This window comes from Loxodonta africana, chromosome 10 (assembly GCF_030014295.1).
Source record: "Loxodonta africana isolate mLoxAfr1 chromosome 10, mLoxAfr1.hap2, whole genome shotgun sequence".
Classification (NCBI taxonomy): Eukaryota; Metazoa; Chordata; class Mammalia; order Proboscidea; family Elephantidae; genus Loxodonta; species Loxodonta africana.
The window spans coordinates 86,294,672-86,318,245 of NC_087351.1; the positions used below are offsets into that span (position 1 = coordinate 86,294,672).

Consider the following 23,574-nt stretch of genomic DNA (forward strand, 5'->3'; position numbering starts at 1 on the left):
AGTTCCCAAATGATGCTGATGCTGCTAGTCTATGGACCACACTTGGCTCTAGTTAAACTACTCCTTGCCTCTTAAGCACACTCCGAATTTTGTGCACACTGTTCTATCTTCCCAAAAATCCTTTTCCCTTCCTTTCAGCCCACCTCTTTCTGTAAACTGCGCCTATGTCAGTATCTCAAAGCACTTCCTGTAGCACTTGGGCTCTATGACATCTCCCTCTTATCACCACTCCCTGATATTGTTTATTAAGTGTTTGTGTATAGATGCCAATGAAGTTGTACCGTCGTGGAGGTCAACGTCCAGGTCAGAGCCTTATATACCCGACTGCAAGCAATTTGAGGGCAGGGTCCTTGTCTTGTCCCTGACTGTAACCTTTAAGTTATCAGATACTAGAGATCCTGGTGTACAGATGGAGCCCACCAAACATTCCTTAAATGAATGAACATTTGATAGATCCGTGACATGAAAGTGCAGAGAAGTGGCCCTGAAAATCGGGTATACATTTTTCCTTACAACACTGACTTCTAGTCCAGTGCTCATAGCTTTAACAAGATGAACAACTAATAAAAGTGGGATATTTTGCAAATAAAGTGCCAACAGGTAACAGAACAACTCCACACTGAATGCTACTAAAATCAATGGGACAAGAGAAAAATTATCATCATTTGGCAAAAAAAAAAAAAACAGAGAATCCAATTCAGAAAAATAAACCCATAAGTACATTTAGAGCTTTCAGCTGACAGAGGTGTTACCTTACAACCAGACGCTTGGCTTACCTACCAGGATCATAATGATCTTGTTTGCACGAGGATTCGGCGAAGAAACTCTTTCATCCACATTTCTCTTTTGACCAGGGACTACACAAAATGGGCAGAAAAAGAATTACAGAGCCAAGTCAACAGAATACTATGTGACTTATTCCAGAAAGTTTAAAAATCACTAGTATTCTAAGCAATGAAACAAAACAAATTTATTCAGCTACATAATCCCTGAAATTTCATAGTAAAACTACCTATCAGAAATTAGGGAAGGAAATGCTACCAAATGAACTGCTAAATAGCAACTTCCTATTCTGTGCCATAAGTTTTTTCTCACCAACAGATGACTGAATAATAACATCCAGTTCTTTGGTACAGAATGTGGAGATTCCAAACACCACAGATTCTAAAATCATTTCTACCACAGTATGATCTGGGCATTTCTCTTAGCCATACTCATACCACAGCAGTTTTATCTACAAAATTAAACATAGTCAATAAAGACATGTTATGTGATACAATAAAACAACTATGAAATATATGCAACCAAAGTGTTATCCATATATTAAGAAATAATCTTGTTACAGTCAAATTTTTATGTTTATAGATGAGTCTGTAGGCCTATGTTCAAGTTTTTCTGATTCTTGGACTGACTTTCATATTATAAAGTTTAGCAACCAAATTTTAGAATGAATTCCTGCGGCAGAAGATGCCTTACTCTCTCTTTTCTCCAAGGTATATGGGGAGTATTTTCAGAATTTTAGAAAAACAAAATTAATCATTAACTTTATAGATTCCCTATCAAAGGTAACCCCTTCAGTGTATGGTGATTCCATTCATGGACCCACTGGAGTGTGACATACAAATAGAAATACAGTCAGAATAAGCTACGGTCATGGTAGCAGGCAGTATGTCTAAGAGATAATCTGCAGGGTTCATTAATAAGTCAGTATGATTCCACTAACTACAGAATTGGCAACCATATAAGCCAGGGTTAAAAAAAAAAAAAAGAGAGGGGGGACAGCACAGAGGTCAAACAGCTCTGGAATGGGTGTAGGGATTAAGTTCTCCCTTAGAGAAGTGGAGAGGATCTATAATGAAGTTTAAAGAAAATTTCAAATTTATTTTGAAACAGTGGGTAACAGCAGCACGGGAGCTTAATTCAACCACACGTCACATAAGGATTCTACGACCTTGGCAGCCAGAATACCATAATGACTCAGAGTGTCACTGAATGAAAGCATAATCACAGAGCTCCGCCACTGAAATATGACAGCAATACTTTTTAATATATTCCTTTTCAGAGGTGTGCTCAGGCAAAATAAGGCAATAGCTTTCAACTTTACACAACTTCCAGAAAAAGGTGTTGAGCACGCATTATGTAGTTGTTGCTAGGTGCCTTCAAGTCTGTTCTGACTCATGGCGACCCCATGTCCAACAGGACGGAACACTGCCCAGTCTAAGTCATCAACAAATAAAAACCCGGGACCGGTCCTGGGCGGCCAGTGTCGGTCACGAAGGACAGAATGGGGTCGAAGACCTGCCCACGCCTGTGAGGCCTCCTTCTGCCCCGCTGCAGCGGGCATCCCTTCTCGGCCAGCTCCTGGACCGTGGGAGCCCCGGCTTCTGGACGCCAGTGAGCGATGCCCTTCGGAGTCTGGCACCTTCACAGCCAACCACCGCTCTCGGAAAGAAGTCAACCGCCTCAAGAAAAAAATTTTGGTCTGGGAAGTGTGCAGGATGCGCCATCCCTTAAAAATTAGCAAGAGTTGGAAGCCAGGGAAGGGAGAAGGAAACCAAGAGTCGGGGCAGCACCCGCCGTGCGCGGCTGAGGCAGAGCAAGGGCGAGCATAAGCCAGCGCGGCCACGCTGGCTGCGGCGTGGAGCCAAGAGAGGACGCGCGCGCCGGGCGGACCGCTGGGAGCCAAGTGTCCCTGAGGCGAGAGCGCCTCGGCTGTCGCGACCCCCGAGACACCCAGTCCGCGGGACGCCGAAGCTGCCGTCGCCGCCGCCGCCGCCGGGTGCTGGTCCGCTCCCGCCTATCCGCCCGACCGCCCTCGGACCGTCGGGCCGCTAGCTCAGCCCCGCCCTGGAGCAGTCTCATGAGCTCCCGCTGTCACACTCACCGCGCTCGCGCCACTCCGGCGCGGCCGCCCGCCGCCCCCGGCGCGACCTCCGCCCCGCCCCCTCGGCGCGACCTCCGCCCCGCCCCCTCGGCGCGACCTCCGCCCCGCCCCACTCGGCGCGACCTCCGCCCCGCCCCCTCGGCGCGACCTCCGCCCCGCCCCACTAGGCGCCTCCGCCCCGCCCCCCGGCGCGACCTCCGCCCCGCCCCCCTCGGCGCGACCTCCGCCCCGCCCCCTCGCGGAGCCCGGGCCGCGCGGCGGCGGAGCCACGTCAAGTGCGCGTGCGCCCTCCCCGCGCTGGCAACGGTCTGAGCGGGACCGTCACCCGCCCGGCGTCCTGGTTTCCTTAGAGACGGAGCCGGGCCTAGGAGGCCGCGGAGCGGTGACAGCGGGGCGCCTGGAGAAGCCAAAATGCCGTTGAAGGGAAAGAAAAGGCAAGGCAAGGGCAAGGGCAAAGACAAGAAGTAAGCAGCCGCCACCATGGAGGCCCCTCTTCCTGCGCCCATCCTCTGGGGAGGCGGGGGCTGGCCAGGCGACGCCCTCCTGCCGTCTTTCTCGGGCGGGGGCGGGGGGCCGCCTCTAGCTCTCGCTGTCTTTGAGAAGGACATTTTCCATTGCTCAGAAATTCCCAAAATACGTGCCAAATCGCATTGCTGTTGTCAACTGCAACACTCGAGTGTTCCAGTTTGGGGCCCTGAGGTAATTTAGACACAACCCTTGGCCTACGTGTAATGCTCTAATGGTGGAGGCAGATAAGTTCCCGAAGAATAGTGGTAACACAGGACAGAATGAAATAATAGGTGCTATTTTTTATTTTTTGTTTAGTGGATGTGAGTGGAGAAACAAAGAACTGGGGATGAAGAAGAAGGGCTAATTCTCACGCTGGAAGTGAAGATCAAGATAACATTTCTTGGGGTATTGGAGGTCCTCTAGCCCTGTGCTGTAGAGCAGCCAGAGCCATCTGTGGCTGTTACAGTAATTAAAATTAAAAATTTATTTCCTCAGCGTGCTGGCCATATTTCAAGTGCTCGACAGGCACATGTGATAGTGGCGACCGAATTTGGGCAGTGCTGATACAGAACATTTCCATCATCACAAAAAGTGCTATTGGCAGCCCTGCTCTATGCCGGTCGTTCTCAACTGCGGTGATTTTCGCTCCCAGGAGACATTTGGCAATGACCAGAGACAGTTTTAGTTGTCATGTCTGGGTGTGTGTGCTACTGGCAGCTAGTGCGTAGAGGCCAAGGGTGCTGTTAAACGTGTTAAACATCCTACAGTGCACAGAACATCCCCCCCCCCCCACCAAAGAATTATCAGTAGTGCCAGGGATGAGAAACCCTGCTCTAGACTATAAGCTTTTCTAGAATAGACACTAAGCATTATTCACTGTGTCTCCAGCACACATAGCAGAGAGCCCAGAACATAGCAGGTAGTTATATGTGAAGAATAAACAAAAGTGTCTTGTGTGTGTATGTCAACTTGGATGTTTTCTTTCCTCCACAGAGACTGTGGTCTGGATTCATTCTGTCTTGCCCTAGCCTGAGATATCTCTGCTATAAATTTGAGAGGATCTTGAACATCTAGAGGACCTCTGGGTACTTGTAGTTCCTTGAGCTTTTTCAGGGATCATTTTAGGTTCGAGGGTGAACCTAAAGAATTTGCCCAAATTGAGTAATTGTTGAGATTTCCCCAAACTGATCAGAACACTTGAAGTGGGTAATGCTCTAGCACCAACCCCTTGCTATCTTAGAATTGAGTCAGCTAGGTCGGAATGGGACTCTGTGGCAACGGGAACGGGTTAAGTTGTCACTAGCCCTCTTGGGTGACCCTGGTGGTTTCCTAGACACAGTGGAGTCATGTTGTTCAGCAACACCATGTATGGGACCACAGGGGAATCCTTACAACCTGTAATGTTTATGAAGTAACTTGTTTAAAAGAGTAATACATGCTCAACACAGAAAACATGCAAAGTCCCAAAGGAGAAATAAAAAATCCCCAGTAATCCCATCATCCAGAGACAACCACTGTTATCATTTTGGGGTATTCTTTTTTTTCTTTATAAAATGGTAGCACACTGTACATATTTTCTTGCAGCTCCCCCGCCCCAGGAATTAATATAAGTACTTTAGTATGTTTTCTTATATAACTGCATAGTTAGTCTAGCATTTTTTTTCAAGTGCCAAGGGCTTATCTCATTCCTGGAGCTCACTAGCATATGTTTTCTATTTTTGACCATGTGTCTACTGTAAGCTGAGGAACGTTGAGATAACAGGCCTCTTATTCCTCAGATTTTCCATGACCCATCGTTTGGGAAACTCTGCTTTTTGCCTACAGATAGTATTAGTGGTCCTCCTATAAGGAGTATCTGATTTGTTGGCATCATCTACTTTGAGCAGCTTAGACCTGATATGTCCAGGGAACAACTGGATGATTGTAGCAAGGCAGCCTATCACTAAAAAAAAAAAAAAAAATCACTAGTCCTGCTGAAATGGTAAAGTCAACAGCTACAACAGGCTGAGGGGTTGGGGGTGGGGCTGACCATTTGAAGGAAACAAAAGGTGAGAATGGGACTAGAAAGGAATTGAGAAAGAACCAGTTGAGGGGATGGAGGGTGACAGTAGAGAAAGGTACACACACATATGTGTGAGAATATTTAGACTTCAATACAGAAAAAAAAAGGGGTTGGGGGTGGGGCTGACCATTTGAAGGAAACAAAAGGTGAGAATGGGACTAGAAAGGAATTGAGAAAGAACCAGTTGAGGGGATGGAGAGTGACAGTAGAGAAAGGTACACACACATATGTGTGAGAATATTTAGACTTCAATACAGAAGCCTTTCAAATATTTACTGTCTATATATCTAATGCCTACCATATATAAGGAATTGTATTTTGTTAGTGCTCGTTCAATAAATCCTATATTTGGAAGTATCCCCCCTTTTATCACTTTAATATTTGAATCCATCCTTTAAGTATCCCCCTGCCCCCGTAATTATGGTATGTTTCTCAACCATCCTTAAAGCCTGGTGCATTGTAGCAATAGCCAATAAAGCATTTCAGGTGCTTTCCTTAATGACTTGATCTTTTGTCCAAGGCCTAGCTAATCTCCCCCAACCAAAACAAGAAATAAAACTGGAGGGTGGGGTGGGTGGGAGATTACAGAACTGTGAATTTACAGTTACACTGTGAATGTACCTCATGTAGAAGGGGCACAGAAGATAATGGAGATAGTGGGGTCAACCAAGGTCTAGGACTGAGTGGAAATAGAATAAACAGTTCAGATATGGGAGAATTAAAAAAAAAAAAAAAAGGAAAAATCAAGTACATGAAAAGATGTGAAAGCTTTATGGAATGATTTTGACTTCTCATGCCTTTCCTCTTTGTTTTTGTAGTCCTTTATGGTTACGCTCTAAAACTCCTCTCTTCTAGGAAGAGGTACCTGCTTAATTCCCTTTGTGAATACAAGTAAATATGTATTTCTTTGTATGTGTATATAATTTTTGTTGTTGAGGATATACACATCGGAACATATACCAGTTCATAAGTGTATATTGATCATTCAATCAACATTTGCCAGGCATTGTATACCCGGTAATGCCAAGCAAAACAAAGAGAGATGTAATTCTACTATAGTAAAGAAATAATTATGTACTGTAAATGTCATCTTTCCGTGTAGGAAGGCAATAAAACCAGATGAATCTGTGGTGGACAGAGCCAAGGCCAATGCAGCCCTTTGGGAGGCCAGGTTGGAAGTCACAGAACTCTCCAGGATTGAATATCGTGATACTTCCCGGAGATTGGCAAAAAGTAATGAGGACCTAAAGAGGCAGCAGTATAGAATGGAGAAAGACACAATGTCTGTACTAAATTACCTGAAGAAACAGGATCAGGAGAAAGATAATATGGTAGGTAGGTAGAAAGCCTCCTGAGTCTCAGCTACCTCTATGGTTATACTGGTGTGGTCATATATTTCAAAGATTTTAATTCTTTGAAATCTCATCATACGAGACATTTCGGTTGACTTTAACTCTCCTTAAACAGGATGCTATTTCAGAATGGCTTTACTGATATTGGCTCTCTCTTATTTTCAGTTTTTGACCTGTGTTTTCTTGTCTGAAAAAATAGGAGATTGATGGTCAAAAGGAACACTATGATCCACTTTAAGGACAAAAGCATGGTTTATGACCTATATATTATTCAATATTGATGAATACCCCATTTTAATGATTTGTGAAGCAATTCACTGATAATCTGTAATCACGTTATGAACCCAACAAGATGAATCTCTTTTTTTGGTTCGTGGAATCTTAAATTTATCTTATTGTATCTCATTTAGTGTTCAGAATGAAGTATCATTTCGATCTGGATGAATAAGGGAAAGGAAGTAATATTTTGGAGCTCCTATTTTGTGCCAGGCACTTTGCTAGGTGCTTTACCTCTTTTGGAAACCCTGGTAGTGTAGTGGTTAAGAGCTGCAGCTAATAACCAAAAGGTTGGTGTTTTGAATCCACCAGGCGTTCCTTGGAAACCCTATGGGACAGTTCTACTCTGTCCTATAGGGTCACTATGAGTCAGGACCTACTTGATGGCAACTGTTTTTTTTTTGTTTGTTTGTTTTATCTGTTACCTCATTTAATCCTTTTAATAACCCCATGTAGCTGCAGTATTGTTATTCTTATATTTTATTGTGAAAATATACGTAACAAAACATGCCAACTCAACAATTTCTGCATGTGTAATTCAGTGACACTGATTATATTCTTTAAGTTGTACAAACAAATCATTCCACCACCATTAACATAAACTCAATGCCCCCTAAACAAAATCCTCCCTCTCTCCCTCCCTCCTATCTACTAATAATCTTTGGTTTCTATGTACTTATTTCATATAAATGAGATCATACAGTATTTGTCCTTTTGTGACTGATATTTCACTCAGCATGATGTTTTCAAGGTTGTTATCCTCATTTTTCAGAGAAAGAAATTGACTCTCAGAAAGATAGGTAATTTGCCTAAAGTCACACAGCTAGCGGGTGGTACAGTAGAGTTCAAGTGTTACTCCCCCTCCACCCCTGCTTACTCCTATCCCCCCTCGGTTCTGTTTATTAAAAATGATTTTTTTTTGAATTGTGCTTTAGGTGAAGGTTTACAGAGCAAATTATTGCCCATTAAACAATTAATGCACAAATTGTGACGCCGGTTGCTAACCCTGCAATGTGTCAACACTTTCCCCTTCTCCACCCCTGGTTCCCTCTTTCCATTCGTCCCGTTTTTCTGTTACTTCCTGCCTTCTCGTCTTTGCTTTTGGGCTGGTGTGCCCATTTAGTCTTGTATACATGATTGAACTACGAAGCACATTCCTCATGTGTGTTGTTGCTTACACTATAAAAAAAATAGACCTGTCTAATCTTTGTCTGAAGTGTCGGGGCCATATTTGCGGGGTTTCTGTAGTCCTGTCAGACCAGCAAGCCTGGTCTTTTTTATGTGTGTGTGTATATTTGAATTTTGTTTTACTTTTTTTTTTCAGCTCTGCCTGGGACCCTCTATTGTGATCTCTGCCAGAGTAGTTGGTGGTAGTAGCTGGGCACCATCTAGCTGGTGGACTCAGTCTGGTGGAGGCTGTGGTAGTTGTGGTCCGTTAGTCCTTTGGACTAATCTTTTCCCTTGTGTCTTTGGTTTTCTTCATTCTCCTTTGCTTCAGGTGGGATGGGACCAGTAGATGTATTTTATTTAGATGGCCACTCGCAGGCATTTAAGGTCCCAGACATTACTACTGCAGTCAGATGTAGAACGTTTTCTTTATATATACTATGTTATGCCAATTGATGAAAATGCTTTCTATGTCAATTTTTAAAAAACATTTTTTATTATGAATTTGGCCTTTTTTAAAATTGTGCTTTAGGTGAAAGCTTACAGTACAAATTAGTTTCTCATTCAAAATGTATACACAAATTGTTTTGTGACATTAGTTCCAGCCCCTGCAATGTGTCAGCATTCTTCCCCTTTCCACCTTGGGTTCCCTGTGTCCATTCATCCAGTTCAAGTGTAACTCTTAAATTCTTCTCTTTCCAACCTGCCTCTATGAGGGCTGTGGAGACCCAGAGAAATTTCCACCATTCCAAGGATGGCATGTATCCTTCCCACGTATGTTTTTGTACTTTTATTATTTAAGCATGTATCCATAAACAATACATCCTATAGCCTTGTTTTAAAATTTATATAAGGAGTATCATATTATACATATCTTTTGCAACTTTCTTTTTTATTTAACATGATGTTTTTGTAATATATTCACAAAAATCACATAATTTGGTTCACTCATTTTTTTTAAAAAAATTTATAATGAGCATGATTTATTTTTTGTTTTTATCTGTTTTATAATATTCCATCACGTAAATAGACTGAAATTCATTTATCCATACTCTCCTGTGGGTCAGTGAGACCCCATTTTTTCATTATTACAGACAGACCCTCAGTGAACATTCTTGTGTGTGTCTACTTGTATACATGTGTGACAGTTTCTCTAGACATCTGGAAGTGAAATTGCTATGTTACGGGATTTGCACAGCTTCAACTTTACAAAGTTTTAAATTGAGTTCCGCAGGGGTTATACCAATTTATACTGTCACAAGCAATATTTTAGAGTTCTTGTTTGCTCACATTTTTGTCAGCACTTGATGTTATTATACTTAATAGTTTTTGGCAACTTATGGTTGTGATATCATCGTTTTAATTTGTATTTTCCTGATTACTAGTGGCTTCAGCATATTTTATATGTCCTTCCATTTTTATTGTTTATTTGTGTGTTTGCTTGAGTACACATATAAACTAATATTGAAGTGATGACTTTTACGTAAGAATGACATGCAAATTCATGAATCATTCGTATTTTTTTTCAAATGCCACGTTTTCGGTGAGATTTTTTTTTACTACCCTGTTTAAAATTAAAACCACTCCATCTCGGCACTCTTTAACCTCCTCCCTTGTCTATATTCTCTGTAACACTCATTACCTACTGTTATACTGTAAGCATTTTATTTATGTATTTGTTTATTGTCTCTTTTCCTGATTAGAATGAAAGCTCACCAAAGTCAATAATTGGTGCCCTTTCTTCCTTCAGTGATATCTATTCCCAGCACCTAGTACAGCCTGGCACGTAGTAGGCACTCATTAAAATTTTTTTTCATGAATGAATGAATGACTTGTGAGTGTACTGATGCTTTGAAAAAAGTTAATAGGAATCAAAAGGAAGTTCAAGGTGATATTGAAAGTAAATTAGAGAAATCAAACAACTGAACATTTGTGTGAATTTTATTTTATTAAATAAAGTATATATTGTTGTACATTAATGTTATTTACTTTTTACCTTCTTTCCCAAACAACTATCATTTTTTAAATTACTCTTTGAATAGTTGTCATATGCCATCAAGTTGATTCTGACTCATGGTGACCCTAGAGGGCAGAGTAGAAGTGCCCCATGGTGTTTCTTAGGTTGTAATGTTTACAGGAGCAGATCACAGGTCTTTTCTCCTAGGGAGCTACTGCTAGGTTTGAATAGCCGACCTTTTGGTTAGCAGCTGAGTGCTTAACCATTGTACCACCAGGGCTCCTTCTTCGAATAGTAGGTATTACTTATTCTTAAGTAAGATTTTAGGCCAGTCATACAAATCATTTTCAAAATTTATTAGATAAAAGCTTCGTGGCCTGTAGATTTTAAAATTTATCTCAACCAATTCGTACTGATCTGCATTTATTAGTATCACTTGTATTTCCTGATTCTCATTTGCCTTTCTTTAAAAGAAGTTGTTCAGGTAATTCTAATGATAGCTTAAGTTTTGGAAACTGGCAATCACATGTTAAGGTAGTGGGGAAGTTCCTGTCCCCTCTTCTCTTCCCATCTCACCTCCCTCCACCTCTCCAACACCAGTAAAAACCTTATACCATGTGAAAACTAGGCTACTTAATAGAGGTAGGACACAGCAATTTCTTTACCTTCCTGACTCTGTGTTTCTGTCTTCTACAGATTGAAAAACTGAAACAGCAATTGATTGAAACACAGGAAAAAGCCCAAGAGGAGAAGGAAAAACTGGTGAGTTCATCAAGAAAAGAGAAGATTAATTAAACTGGAAGACCAGGATCTACCAGAAGATTTCAGATTTTTACCTTCTCTGAATAGTTCAATACAGATAAATTAAACCACTGTTTCAAAATATTTCCACCGAGAAAAACCAAGCTTAGACAAATTTAAGGACAAATTCTATCAAATATTCAAACAACAGATCATTCTAGTCATATACTAATTTTCCAGATAATTGATGTAAAAAGTATTAAAAAAATATTAGCAATCAGAATCTGGAAATATGTATAAATTAAGCTAACCTCAGGATTATGAAGTTACTGTAATATCAAAATTTCTATAGTTTTCCACATTAATAGATTAAAGGGGAAAAACCATATGATCGTATCAGTGGATATAGAAAAAATACAAAGCTTCAACATGCAAAATAGAAGATCTTAACATTGTTTTAAAGAGGAACCCTTGCCTGATAAAGTACATTTAGAAAAATGTTACATGTAGCAAACTTAATGGTGAAAAATTAAAAAACATTCTCTTTAAAATCAGAAACAAAACAAGGAAAACCCAGCATCTTAAAGATGTTATCTTCCCATCTGATCTATAGATGCAATACGATCTCAGTCAGAATCTCAGTAGAGGTGTGTGTGTGTGTGTGTGTGTGTGTTTAGCTTTATAAGCAGATTCTGAATATGGAAAAGCAGTGGGCCAAGAAAGTTAACCTATTCCTGAAAAAGAAGAGTAAGGTAGGAGAACTTGCTCAATGGTAGTTGAGATAACTTGATATTGATACAAGGATGGACAAATAGAATAATAGAATAAAGTCTGGAAGATACCCAGCATGTAAAAAATCTTGATATATGGTACAGGTGTGTTGCAATTCAGTGGGAAAGGATTTTCTAAGTGATACTGGGATCACTGGTTTTCCATATAAGAAAAAAATTAAATGAGGTCTTAACTCACACTGTAGACAATAATCAGTACCAGATAGATTTAAGATTTAATTAGAAAAGCAAAATTTTACAACTTTAAAGAAAACATCAGGGAATATCTTTATGATTTAGAGATAAGGAAGACTTTCTTAAATACCTTACACAACACACAAACCATAAATGAAAAGACTGATAAATTTGATTATATTCAAATTAAATATGGTGTTTGTTGAAAAACACCATAAAGTTAAAAGATAAATCCACAATTAAAGGAAGATACAAGCTATGTATATAATTAAGAAGAGATTAGAATTGAGAAAGTAACAACTACTACAAATTTAATTTCAAAAAATACGCAAAACAAACAAAAGACTTAAATGGTAGGATTTGGTCTGTTAAATATGAAAAGATCTTCAACTTCATTAGCAATAAAAGTGATACAAGTTAGAGACCTTGTGAAATTCTACTTTATAGCACCAAATTGTAAATGTAAAAGTCTGACAATACCAAGTGTTGACAAGAATGTGAAAAAGCAGCTCTTAAACACTGCTGGTGGGAGTATATATTGGCAGAAGTGCTAACTACTTTGGAAAACAATTTGGCATGTGACAGAGACTATCAGTTACCTACTCAATGTTGTCCTTCTTTAATAATAGAATCCTTTTTGCAGGTGTATGGGCAGCACGAAGGTTAAGTACCTGGCTGCCAACCAAAAGGTTGATGGTTCGAACCCACCAGCCGTGCCATAGGAGAAAGATGTGGCAGCCTGCTTCCGTGTAAGGGTTACAGCCTTGGAAACTCTATGGGGCAGTTCTGCTCTGTTCTTTTGGCTCACTGTGAGTTGGAATCAACTCAATGGCAGTAGGTTTGGTTTTTGGGTCTTGGTGGGCAACATGTGCCTGGCTACTATGTTTACCGGTTTCCTCTACAAAAAAAAAAAACAGGTAGGAAAAAAAAAAAATTTTTTTTTAGAGGTGGTCATAATTCTAGGACAGTGATATAAAAGAACTGTGTTTTATATTATGATTTCAGTTTTATTTTAGAAAAAAAAATATATATATATATTTAAAAAAAGATATGCCAAATGTTAATAGTGGTTGTCTTTGGGTGATTAAGTTATAGGTGGTTTTAAATTTATTTTTTGTATTTTTCTAAGCTTTTCTCTAGCAGGTTTGTATTACCTTTACAATAAGAAAAATAATTTATTAAGAAAAAAATACCTCTTTTTTTTGGTTTGAGGTCTTCCTGGGTCTAGACTTCAAATGAAACATGATTCTGTGGAAATTCTGTTCTCTTTCCTAACTCATTATCTGTTTTTCATATATAGGAACAAAAGTACACTGTGCAAATAAGTGAGCTGGAGGGACAGTTCCATCAAAAAGCCAAAGAAATTGGCATGATTCAGACGGAACTGAAAACAATAAGACAATTCCAGAAGAGAAAAATCCAAGTGGAGAAAGAATTAGATGATGTAAGTTTCTTTCTTTTTAAAAAAAGGAGATTAGAATTAACTACCTACATTTGCAAAAACCTTCACATTTACTTCTGTGAGGCAGCAAAGAGCACCCTTTGACATTTTAGAGATTATTTGAGGGAAGAAGGGGAAGACGCATCATTTTAGGACTAGATGCAAAAGACTTTGACAGTTATAAGGAAGCTCCATAGGTTCCAAACTCCTTGAGGGACCAAATTGCTGGGCTGAGGGCTGTGGGGACCATGGTCTTGGGAACATCTAGCTTAATTCGCATAACACAATTTATAAAGAAAATGTTCTACATTCCACTTTGGTGAGTAGCGTCTGGGGTCTTGAATGCTTGTGAGTGGCCATCTAAGACACTCCACCGGGCTTACCCCATCTGGAACACGGGAGAATGAAGAAAACCAATGGCACAGGGGAAACATTAGTCTGCAAAGACTAATGGACCTCAACTACCACAGCCTCCACCAGTCTGAGTCTAGCACAACTAGATGGTGCGCAGCTACCACCACTGACTGCTCTGACAGGGATCACAATAGAGGGTCCCAGACAGAGCTGGAGAAAAATGTAGAGCAAAATTTCTAACTCACGGAAGAAGACCAGACTTAACTGGCCTGACAGAGACTGGACAAACCCCAAGAGTATGGCCCCCGGACACCCTTTTAGCTCAATAACGTCACTCCTGAGGTTTACTCTTCAGCCAAAGATTAGACAGGCCCATAAAATAAAATGAGACCAAAGGGGCACACCAGCCCAGGGGCAAGAACTAGAAGGCAGGAGAGGACAGGAAAGCTGGTAATAGGGAACCCAAGGTCGAGAAGGGAGAGTGTTGACATGTCGTGGGATTCGTAACCAATGTCATAGAACAATATGTGTACTAATTGTTTAATGAGAAGCTAGTTCTGTAAACCTTCATCTAAAGTACAATAAAATATTTTTAAAAATGGATTTTCCCTTTATGATTAAAGAAATAATCTTTACTGTTAGACGTTTCTTTCTCTAAGCATTATTTTCTTAGTGAATTCACTAAATCTCAGCTAACACACTCTCCCACATTTATCAACAGCTAGACCTTTGGATTAGCTTCAGTAAGACATAAACTATAATTCTTGGAAAATATCAGGGTGAAGGAGCAAAGTCCTAAAAGAAAATATGTTTAGACTGACGAATGATAATTTTAGAAAATTCTAAAGGGCTCTATGGGTAGGGGTGAGTGGGGTGAGGAACACTGAGTTACTTTCAGAAAGTTATTTTGACCTTGCTATGCTCTTTCCCTTACTTTTCATTCCCTCAGCTCAGAATATAGTTTTATTGCATCAGTGATAATTCAATAAATGGCACAGTGCCAGGCACAAGTAGCCGAAATCCCCTGTGTGACTTTCAGCAAGTTACTTAACCTTTCTATGCCTTATTTTCTCATCTGTAAAATGAGGATAATAGCAGTTACTGTCTCATAGGATTGTTGTAAGTATTGAATGAGTTAATATATGTAAAGTAATTAAAATAGTACATGTGGGAATTATATTAACAGTAATGTACAACTCTCCAAAAAAAAAGAAGTCCTGATTTGTATCATTTGCTGATTTTTGTGGTGTAGGTACTTTATTGTGGCCAATTTTCCAGCTACCAATGCTTTAACAACCTGCTAGCAAAACTCCTGGCATCAGGAGTTAACCTCTCTGAGTCTCAGATTCCTCATTTGTAAAATATGGCTGGATGATGAATAAGGAAGACCAAAGAAGAATTGATAACTTTGAATTGTGGAGCTGGCAAAGAATATTGAATATACCATGGACTGCCAAAAGAACGAACAAATCTGTCTTGGGAGAAGTACAACCAGAATATTCCTTAGAAGCAAGGATGGTGAGACTACATCCCACATACTGTGGACATTATCCGGAAGGATCGATCCCTAGAGAAGGATGTCATGCTTTTTAAAGTAGAGGGTCAGCGAAAAAGAGGAAGACCCTCAACGAGATAGATTGACACAGCAGCTGCAGCAATGGGCTCAAGCATAACAATGATTGTGAGGATGGCGCAGGACCAGGGAGTGTTTTGTTCTGTTTACATAGGGTTGCTATGAGTTGGAACCGACTCACCTGCCTCCTCTTAGAGGTGTTGTGTGGATTAAATAACAAAGCGCATGTAAAATACTTGGCACATTAAACCAGAAAAACCAAACCCATTGCCGTTGAGTCATTGCCGACTATTAGCAACCCTATAGAACAGAGTAGAACTGCCCTATAGAGTTTCCAAGGAACGCCTGGTGGATTCGAACTGCCGACCTTTTGGTTAGCAGCCGTAGCACTTAACACATTGGCTCCTACTAATTCCTTGTAAGGGGAGCCCTGGTGGAGCAGTGATTAACGGCTTGGCTGCTAACCAAAAGGTCAGCAGTTCGAATCCACCAGCTGCTCCTTGGAAACCCTATGGGGCAGTTCTGCCTTGCCCTACAGGGTCGCTATGGGTTGGAACCGACTTGACGGCACATAATTACAATAACAACAATCCCTCAAAAGAGTCCTAGTGTTGTAGTTGTCCATGTTTTAGCTATTGTTATGATTATATAAGCTTTAAAAAAAACCTTAATAAAATACTCTTAAAAACTCGAAAGAAATTAATTGGCACACTTCAGGCAAGTGGGGAGTGGGAAGACATTTTCTTAGATTTGAAAGATTATGTTTTAACCTTTCCCATCAAAACTGAGAAGGAGCCCTGGTGGTGCAATGGTTAAGCGCTTGCCTCCTAACCAAAAGGTTAGCAGTTTGAACCCACCAGCAGCTCTGTGGGAGAAAGATGTGACAGTCTGCTTCTGTAAAGATTACAGCCTTGGAAATCCTATGGGGCAGTTCTACCCTGTCCTGTAGGGTCGCTATAAGTTGGAATTGACTTGACAGCAATGGTTAACGGGTATCATAATTGAGCAGTTATCCCAAAACCTTCCCATGAGGCTGCCTTTGTTCATGAACTTGCTTATTTGTTTCTTTACAACTGTTGTTACAGCTGTTGCTTTAAAATTATTCTAAATTTCTCTAGCGCTATACTCTGAGGAACTCCTTTTGTGAGTTTCAAACCCTTTAAGGTCCTTAAAATAGTAGTTACATAACTTTTCTCTAGTTATTTTATGTTTGTGTTAAACTTGGTAAGCTAAGGAAAATAAGAGGAGCCAAATCTTCTACTTGTGTATATGTTTGTCACTCTTTACTGGTTCCTAGACTAGTATTTAATAATAAAACTTGTTCAATGAGTGGTCCAAAGTAACCATCTAAAACCTTTCATGCAATTCATAGAATCTTAGAGCTGGAAGAAACTTTAGGGCCTATTTTTCCTTTAGGAAAACTGTTCTACAGATCCTTTAGGAACTATTCAACAGATGAGGGAAACTGAGACACAAAGATGTTAAGTGACTTAGAGAGTAAGCTATAGAGCTGGTAGCAGAAGCCTGGTGTCCTGAATCTTTGTCCAGTACTTCAAATCTCGCTCCCTCTGTTTCTTCTGCTGTGTAACAAATTAGCCCAAAACCTAGTGGCTTAAAATAATAATAAACCTTTTTTCTCCCAAGAGTTTTATCATTCTAGCTCTTATATTTAGGTCTTTGATCCATAAGCAGCTGGTAGAAGTCCGTATGAGAAGAAGCTGAGGCTTCCCTCTAATTACCAACTTCAACTTAAACCCCTCCACAAGCTGCTTGAGTGTCCTCACAACTTGGTGGATGACTTCATCCAGAGGGAATAATCCAAGAGAGCCAGAAAAAAAGCTATTCTTTTCATAGGATAGATTCGGAAATCACATACCATTAAACCCGTTGCCATCGGGTGGATTCTGACTCATAGTGACAGAGTGTATAACTGCCCCCATGGGATCTCCAGGGAGTGGCTGGTGGATTCAAACTGCTGACATTTTGGTTAGCAGGTGAGTTCTTAACCACTGCACCACCAGGGGCTCCATCCCATACCATTACTTCTGCCTTATTCTATAGGTTAGAAGTGAGTCCCTAAGTCTGACCCACATTCAAGGGGTAGGGAATTAGGGTTCATTATTTGAAGCAAGGCATGTCAAAGAATTTGTGGACAAATTTTAAAACTGCCACACCAGCGCAGTCCAGAGTACACGCTGCTGCAGGAATCTTAAAATGCCCCAGCTCTGATGATGTTCTGATCACTTGCTGAAGAATCTTCTTTAGTGGCTCTCCCTGTAAACAGGAAATTGCCCAGGCACCTTAGCATGAAAGTTGAGACCCTGCACCTACCTTGGAACATTATTATCTCCTTTCCCTACACCTCCTCCCTCCGCCCAAATTGGTTACTCACTCATCCCTGAAGTCTTTTTTGTCTCTCTTACTTTGTTCACACTATTCTACCTGAATATCCTGTTAGGTCTGTATCCATTAAATTTTATACATGCTTCAAGGATTTAGCTCAAATGCATGTTCTCCGTGAGGAATTCCCCAGAGTCCTGTTTAAAAATAATGATTTTATTTTCTCTGTGTTTCCACAGCATTTTTGTATCTCTTTTACACCACTTAGCTCATTCTATTATGATTTTGTATTTATTATTTGTCTCAATCTCCCCTACTAGACTGTAGATTGAGTCATCAACAGCCTTGTCTTTTGTGTTCATTGAAAGAAAAGATACAGTAATGTTCAATAATACTTTGTTAAATGTTGAGTGGATCTTATCGTTAAATACATAATTAACCCAAACCCCATTGCCGTCAAGTCAATTCCGACTCATAGCGACCCTATAGGACAGAGTAGAACTGCCCCGTAGGGTTTCCAAGGAGCACCTGGTGGATTCGAACTGCTGACCGTTTGGTTAGCAGCCATAGCTCTTAACCACTATGCCACCTGGGTTTCTAAATGTATAGTTTAAGGCACCAGTATTCTAGATGCAATATAAAGTTTTGTTTTGTATGAAATTGCTGCAGATTGAATCAATGAAGTTAACTTTTTAGAAACTCTTAAAATAACCATCCTATTTATAGGTATGCATTCTGAATCAAAGTAAATTTAAGACCTGTGTGCATTTTCTAGGGGACCATGGTGTGATTTTTTTTTGAAGAATAGTGTTGCCACCTAGAGGAGAAACAGATTTCCTACCTTTCAAAGAGGGTTATTGGGAAAAACTTAAAATTCGAAGGCAAAAGGTACTGGCTTATGGGAAAAAAATAATGTTCTATGGAACCTCAAAAAATAGAAGAAATTGAGGTGGGTGTAGGGGCCCATGAATTTAAAATTGGGGGTTATTGTTCCTGATAGAGGAAGAAAATTAATTATACTGTATATATAGAATTCATTGTACAAATTAAAAAGAGGGTAATTAAATTTAGATTATTAAAAAGTAATCAAGGCATAAATATTAAAGAAAAAATATTTTTATCTTATAACATATGGAGCATATATTGGTAAGTTGTTGCAGTTATTTTTTAAAATAATTTTTTGTCTTCTTTTGGCAAAGTGATAATACCCGTTTCAGCAAATCTAGCTAATAAAAAAGAAAATTAAAATATTCCCCCAGTTACACTATCTAGAAATAAGCCATTATTAGTATTTTGCTGTACAGTCTTTTTTTCCTCTGCTATGCATAGAAACATGGGAAACCCTGGTGGCGCAGTGGTCAGCAGCTATGACTGCTAACCCAAAGGTCGGCAGTTTGAACCTACCAGGTGCTCCTTGGAAAACTTACAGGACAGTTTTAATCTGTCCTATAGGGTTGCTATGAGTTGGAATCAACTTGACAGCAACAGGTTTGAGTCTTATGTAGAAACATACTTAAAAATTACTTATATGCTATTTTTACCTAAGTGTGGTCATGATATACAAATTGTTTAACTTTTTTCACTTTATATATTGTCAACATTTTCCAGTGTAATTAAATATTTTTCTATAATGTCTTTTGAGTAGATGCACAGAATTCCATTGGGTAGTGGACATTTGAACTTTCTTCTAACTTTTTAGCATTATAAATTGATGAACATCAAAGTAAGGAAATCTTCTACATCTTTAACTTTTAGGATAAGTTTTAGGAATTTTAGGTTAATTAAAGGACATGAACTTTATAAATTTTTGATATGCATTGCCTAATTATATTTTGAAAGATTTGTTAATTTATAGATTTTTAGAGGAAGACTCTTTAACCTGCCATATGCAGATGAGTTGTACATAAGGCCACTATGAGTCAGAACTGACTCGTCGGCACCTAACAACAACAATGATGTATGAAAGATTTCCCCCACACTCACTTGGATGGTAGATAGCTCTATGAACTTGTATATTGACATTAATTTTGAAAGTCTCTGACAGTGTAAGAGGCTGTTTTTTTTTAATTGTATGAAAAACCATACAGAGAGAAGAAAGAATATCTGAAAGAGGTCTTATAAAACAGAGATTTAATACGGTTAGAACAGAAGTCACAGTAACGAAAATTGCAAGTATAAGTGAAGGCAACATTAGACAAAATAATTAACCTCTATATAAAAAAAATTTTTTTTAATATAAAATGGTTATTGTGTTAAGTACTTTATGTGTATTATTTGTTACTTAGTCCTCACCACACCCCTGTGAGATAGGTACTACTATTATCTGCCTTTTATACCCAGAAACCTGAGACTTAAAGAAGTTAAGTGACTTTCTTGCCCAGAGTCAAACAGCTGGCAAGTAAGAGAGCCAGCACTTGAACTCTGGTCTGTCTGATGGGAAGGCCCTTTTTTACTGCCTTTTTAATGGCATGAATATTTTCAATTGCACCATATGTATGTGAAAGCTGAACAATGAATAAGGAAGACCGAAGAAGAATTGACACCTTTGAATTGTAGCGTTGGCAAAGAATATTGAATATACCATGGACTGCCGAGAGAACAAACAAATCTGTTTTGGAAGAGGTACAACCAGAATGCTCCTTAGAAGCAAGGATGGCGAGACTGCGTCTTACATACTTTGGACATGTTGTCAGGAGGGATCAGTCCCCAGAGAAGGGCATCATGCCTGGTAAAGTACAGGGTCAGCGGAAAAGAGGAAGACCCTCAACGAGATGAATTGACACAGTGGCTACAACAGTGGGCTCAAGCATAACAGCAATTGTAAGGATGGTGAAGGACCGGGCAGTGTTTTGTTCTGTTGCGCATGGGGTGGCTGTGAGTTGGAACCGACTTGATGGCACCTAACAACAACAACATGCCTATTTTAATCTGATTCATTCTTGCCAGTAAATATAAACTATAGGACCCTCGTTATTAGGTGCTGTTGAGTCAGTTCCGACTCAAAGCGACCCTGTCTACAACAGAATGAAACATAGCTCAGTCCTGTGCCATCCTCATGATCGTTGTTACTTTTGAGCCCATTGTTGGAGCCACTGTCAAGGGTCTTCATCTTTTTCGCTGACCTCTACCTTACTAAACATGATGTCCTTTTCTAAGAACTGGTTCCCTCCTGATAATATGTCCAAAGTACGTGAGACGAAGTCTCACCATCCTTGCTTCCAAGTAGCACTCTGGCTGTACTTCTTCCAAGAGAGATTTTTTTGTTTTTCTGGCAGTCCATGGTATATTCAATATTCTTTGCTAACACCATAATTCAAAGGCGTTGATTCTTCTACCCTCTTCCTTATTCATTGTCCAGATTTCACGTGCACATGAGGTGATTGAAAACACCATAGCTTGGACCAGGCACACCATAGTCCTCAAAGTGACATCTTTGCTTTTTAACGCTTTAAAGAGGTGTTTTGCAGCAGATTTGCCCAGTGCAAAACATCATTTGATTTCTTGACTCCTGCTTCCATTGGCATTGATTGTGAATCCAAGTAAAATGAAATCCTTGACAACTTCAGTATTTTCTGCATCTATATGATGTTGCTTATTGGTCCAGTTGTGAAGTATTTTATTTTCTTTATGCTGAAGTGTAATCCGTACTGAAGGCTGAATTATCAACTGGAAGAGATCCATATTTGTGCCATTCCAAGGAAAGGTGATCCAACAGAATGTGGAAATTATTGAACAATATCATTATATCACACTCAAAATTTTGCTGAAGATAATTCAAAAATGGTTGCAGCAGTATACCAGCAGGGAACTGCCAGAAATTCAAGACAGATTCAGAAGAGGACATGGGACAAGGGATATCATTGATGATGTCAGATGGATCTTGGCTGAAAGCAGAGAATACCAGAAAGATCTTTACCTGTGTTTTGTTGACTATGCAAAAGCATTTGACTGTATGGATCATAACAAATTATGGATAACATTGGGAAGAATGGGAATTTTGGAATACTTAATTGTACTCATGAGGATCCTGTACGTAGACCAAGAGGCAGTTGTTCAAACAGAACAAGGGGATACTGCATGGTTTAAAATCAGGGAAGGTGTGTGTCATGGATTGGATTATGTCCCCTCAAAAATGTATGTATCAACTTGGCTAGGCCATGATTCCCAGTATTCTGTGGTTGTCCTCCATTTTGTGATTGTAATTTTATGTTAAAGAGGATTAGGGTGGGATTGTAACACCACCCTTACCCAGGTCACATCCCTGATCCAAGGTAAAGGGAGTTTTCCCTGGGGTGTGGCCTGCACCACCTTTTATCTCTCAAGAGAAAAATGGAAAGGGGAGCGAGGAGAGAGTTGGGGACCTCACAGCACTAAGAAAGCAGCACCCACTGAGAGCAGAGTGTGTCCTTTGGAACTGGGGTCCCTGTGCCTGAGAAGGTCCTCGGCCAGGAGAGGATTGAGGACAAGGAATTTTTCTCCAGAGCCGACAGAGAAAACCTTCTCCTGGAGCTGAAACCCTGAATTTGGATTTGTAACCTACTAGACTGTGAGAGAATAAATTTCTCTTTGTTAAAGCCATCCACTTGTGGTATTTCTGTTACAGCAGCACTAGATGACTAAGACAGTGTGCATCAGGATTGTATCCTTTCACCATACTTATTCAGTCTGTATGCTGAACAAATAAGCCAAGAAGCTGGACTAGGTGAAGAAGAATGTGGCATAGAATTGGAGGGAGATTCATTAATAACTGGGATATGCAAATGACACAACCTTGCTTGCTGAAAGTGAAGAGGACTTGAAGCACTTACTGATGAAGATCGAAGACTGCAGCCTTCAATATGAATTGTAGGACCACAGCTTTAAATAAACTCATTTTTTTTGCTTAGAAGAATTTTATGTCTCTTTTATTCTATATGGTTTTAGGAAGCTAAAGTAGGATCCATCCATGGGAGTCATAGTGAGATGTTTTTTAGATTCGTATTAGGAAGAGCTTTCTAAAATTGAGAACCATTAAAGTACATCCAGGGGAATTAATGAGATTCAAGTTAGTGATATTTCTAATGTCTAATGATAATAGGGATAGTACAGGGATTCCCATATTAGGACGATGATTGTACAGTCTGACTCCTGAAGTCCCTTTCAATTTTAAAATTTTAAGATTTTGTGAAATTTCACGTTTTAAATAAAGACTTGGAAAATGTGAGAACAACTTGTCTGAATGCTCTGAGAATTGTTATTCATGAAAGACTTCTAAAAATTCAAATTAATACTGATCTTATAAATCTGTTGAAGATTATGGAAAATTGGTACTTAGAGGCAGGGACAGAATTTTTCCTTTATGTTCAGGACTAAGAGAAAATGTTTCTTTATTGTGAATATTCTGGAAATATACCCCAATCACCCCCATTTCTTATTGACCATCTTTTGTTTGTTATTTTAATTTTAGCTAAAAGAGAATTTAAGGAACACAGAGCGGAAACATCAGGAGACTCTTAGAAGATTGGAAGGCAGGTTTTTTGAGGAAAAGGTACATACTATTAGGATTAGTTAAGAAATCTTCTGTTTGGTAGAAAAATATAAGTGTATATGTTTTGAGACATACCAACCTTCCATTTGTTATCTTATTGGAAGATTAAAGATTGTTACCAAATCCTGGCTGAATAAAAACAGGGTAAACAAAACTTTCTCTTCTAAAGATCTCAATGTTCTCCTCCTTTTCAGAAATTATTAAAATCATCTAGAGGGGTTGTCATTTTACAAAGAGTTTGTAATCGTGTTTTTGTAGTTTTCTTAATGGTGTCCTTGTCTGGCTTTGGTATAAAGCTAATGCTGGCCTCATAGATTGTGTTCTATGGAACACAGAGACCTCATAAAAAGTTTTCCCTCCTTTCCTATATTTGGGAAAGTTTGAGGAGAATTGGTGTTAATTCTTTAAATGGTTGGTAGACTTCC

The 23,574-nt window shown here is 39.6% G+C and overlaps 2 protein-coding genes across 8 annotated transcripts in view; one reads left to right on the forward strand and one right to left on the reverse strand.

Moving 5' to 3' along the window:
• The window catches only part of ENTPD5 (ectonucleoside triphosphate diphosphohydrolase 5 (inactive)), a 53,283-nt gene extending 50,345 nt beyond the window's left edge, over positions 1 to 2,938 (reverse strand). For 2 of the 6 annotated variants that reach the window (XM_064292732.1, XM_064292729.1), the window contains exon 1: positions 781 to 2,694. Coding sequence is in view for 1 of the 6 variants with exons in the window: in XM_003408762.4 (XP_003408810.2) it covers positions 781 to 789 (9 nt within the window). In the remaining 5 variants the exon portion in view is untranslated. Of the gene's footprint in view, positions 1 to 776; positions 2,695 to 2,884 lie in introns of those variants that run through there. The other 4 variants (XM_064292730.1, XM_003408762.4, XM_064292731.1 and 1 more) reach the window with 4 other exon arrangements.
• A 239-nt stretch (positions 2,939 to 3,177) lies between these two features.
• BBOF1 (basal body orientation factor 1) overlaps positions 3,178 to 23,574 on the forward strand; it is a 47,168-nt gene continuing 26,771 nt past the window's right edge. The window contains exons 1-5 of one of the 2 annotated variants that reach the window (XM_064292737.1): positions 3,178 to 3,348; positions 6,559 to 6,787; positions 10,905 to 10,970; positions 13,215 to 13,358; positions 23,069 to 23,149. In XM_064292737.1, the coding sequence (XP_064148807.1) occupies positions 3,296 to 3,348; positions 6,559 to 6,787; positions 10,905 to 10,970; positions 13,215 to 13,358; positions 23,069 to 23,149 (573 nt within the window). In that variant the 5' untranslated portion in view covers positions 3,178 to 3,295. Of the gene's footprint in view, positions 3,349 to 3,709; positions 6,788 to 10,904; positions 10,971 to 13,214; positions 13,359 to 23,068; positions 23,150 to 23,574 lie in introns of both variants that reach the window. The other variant, XM_064292738.1, reaches the window with a different exon arrangement.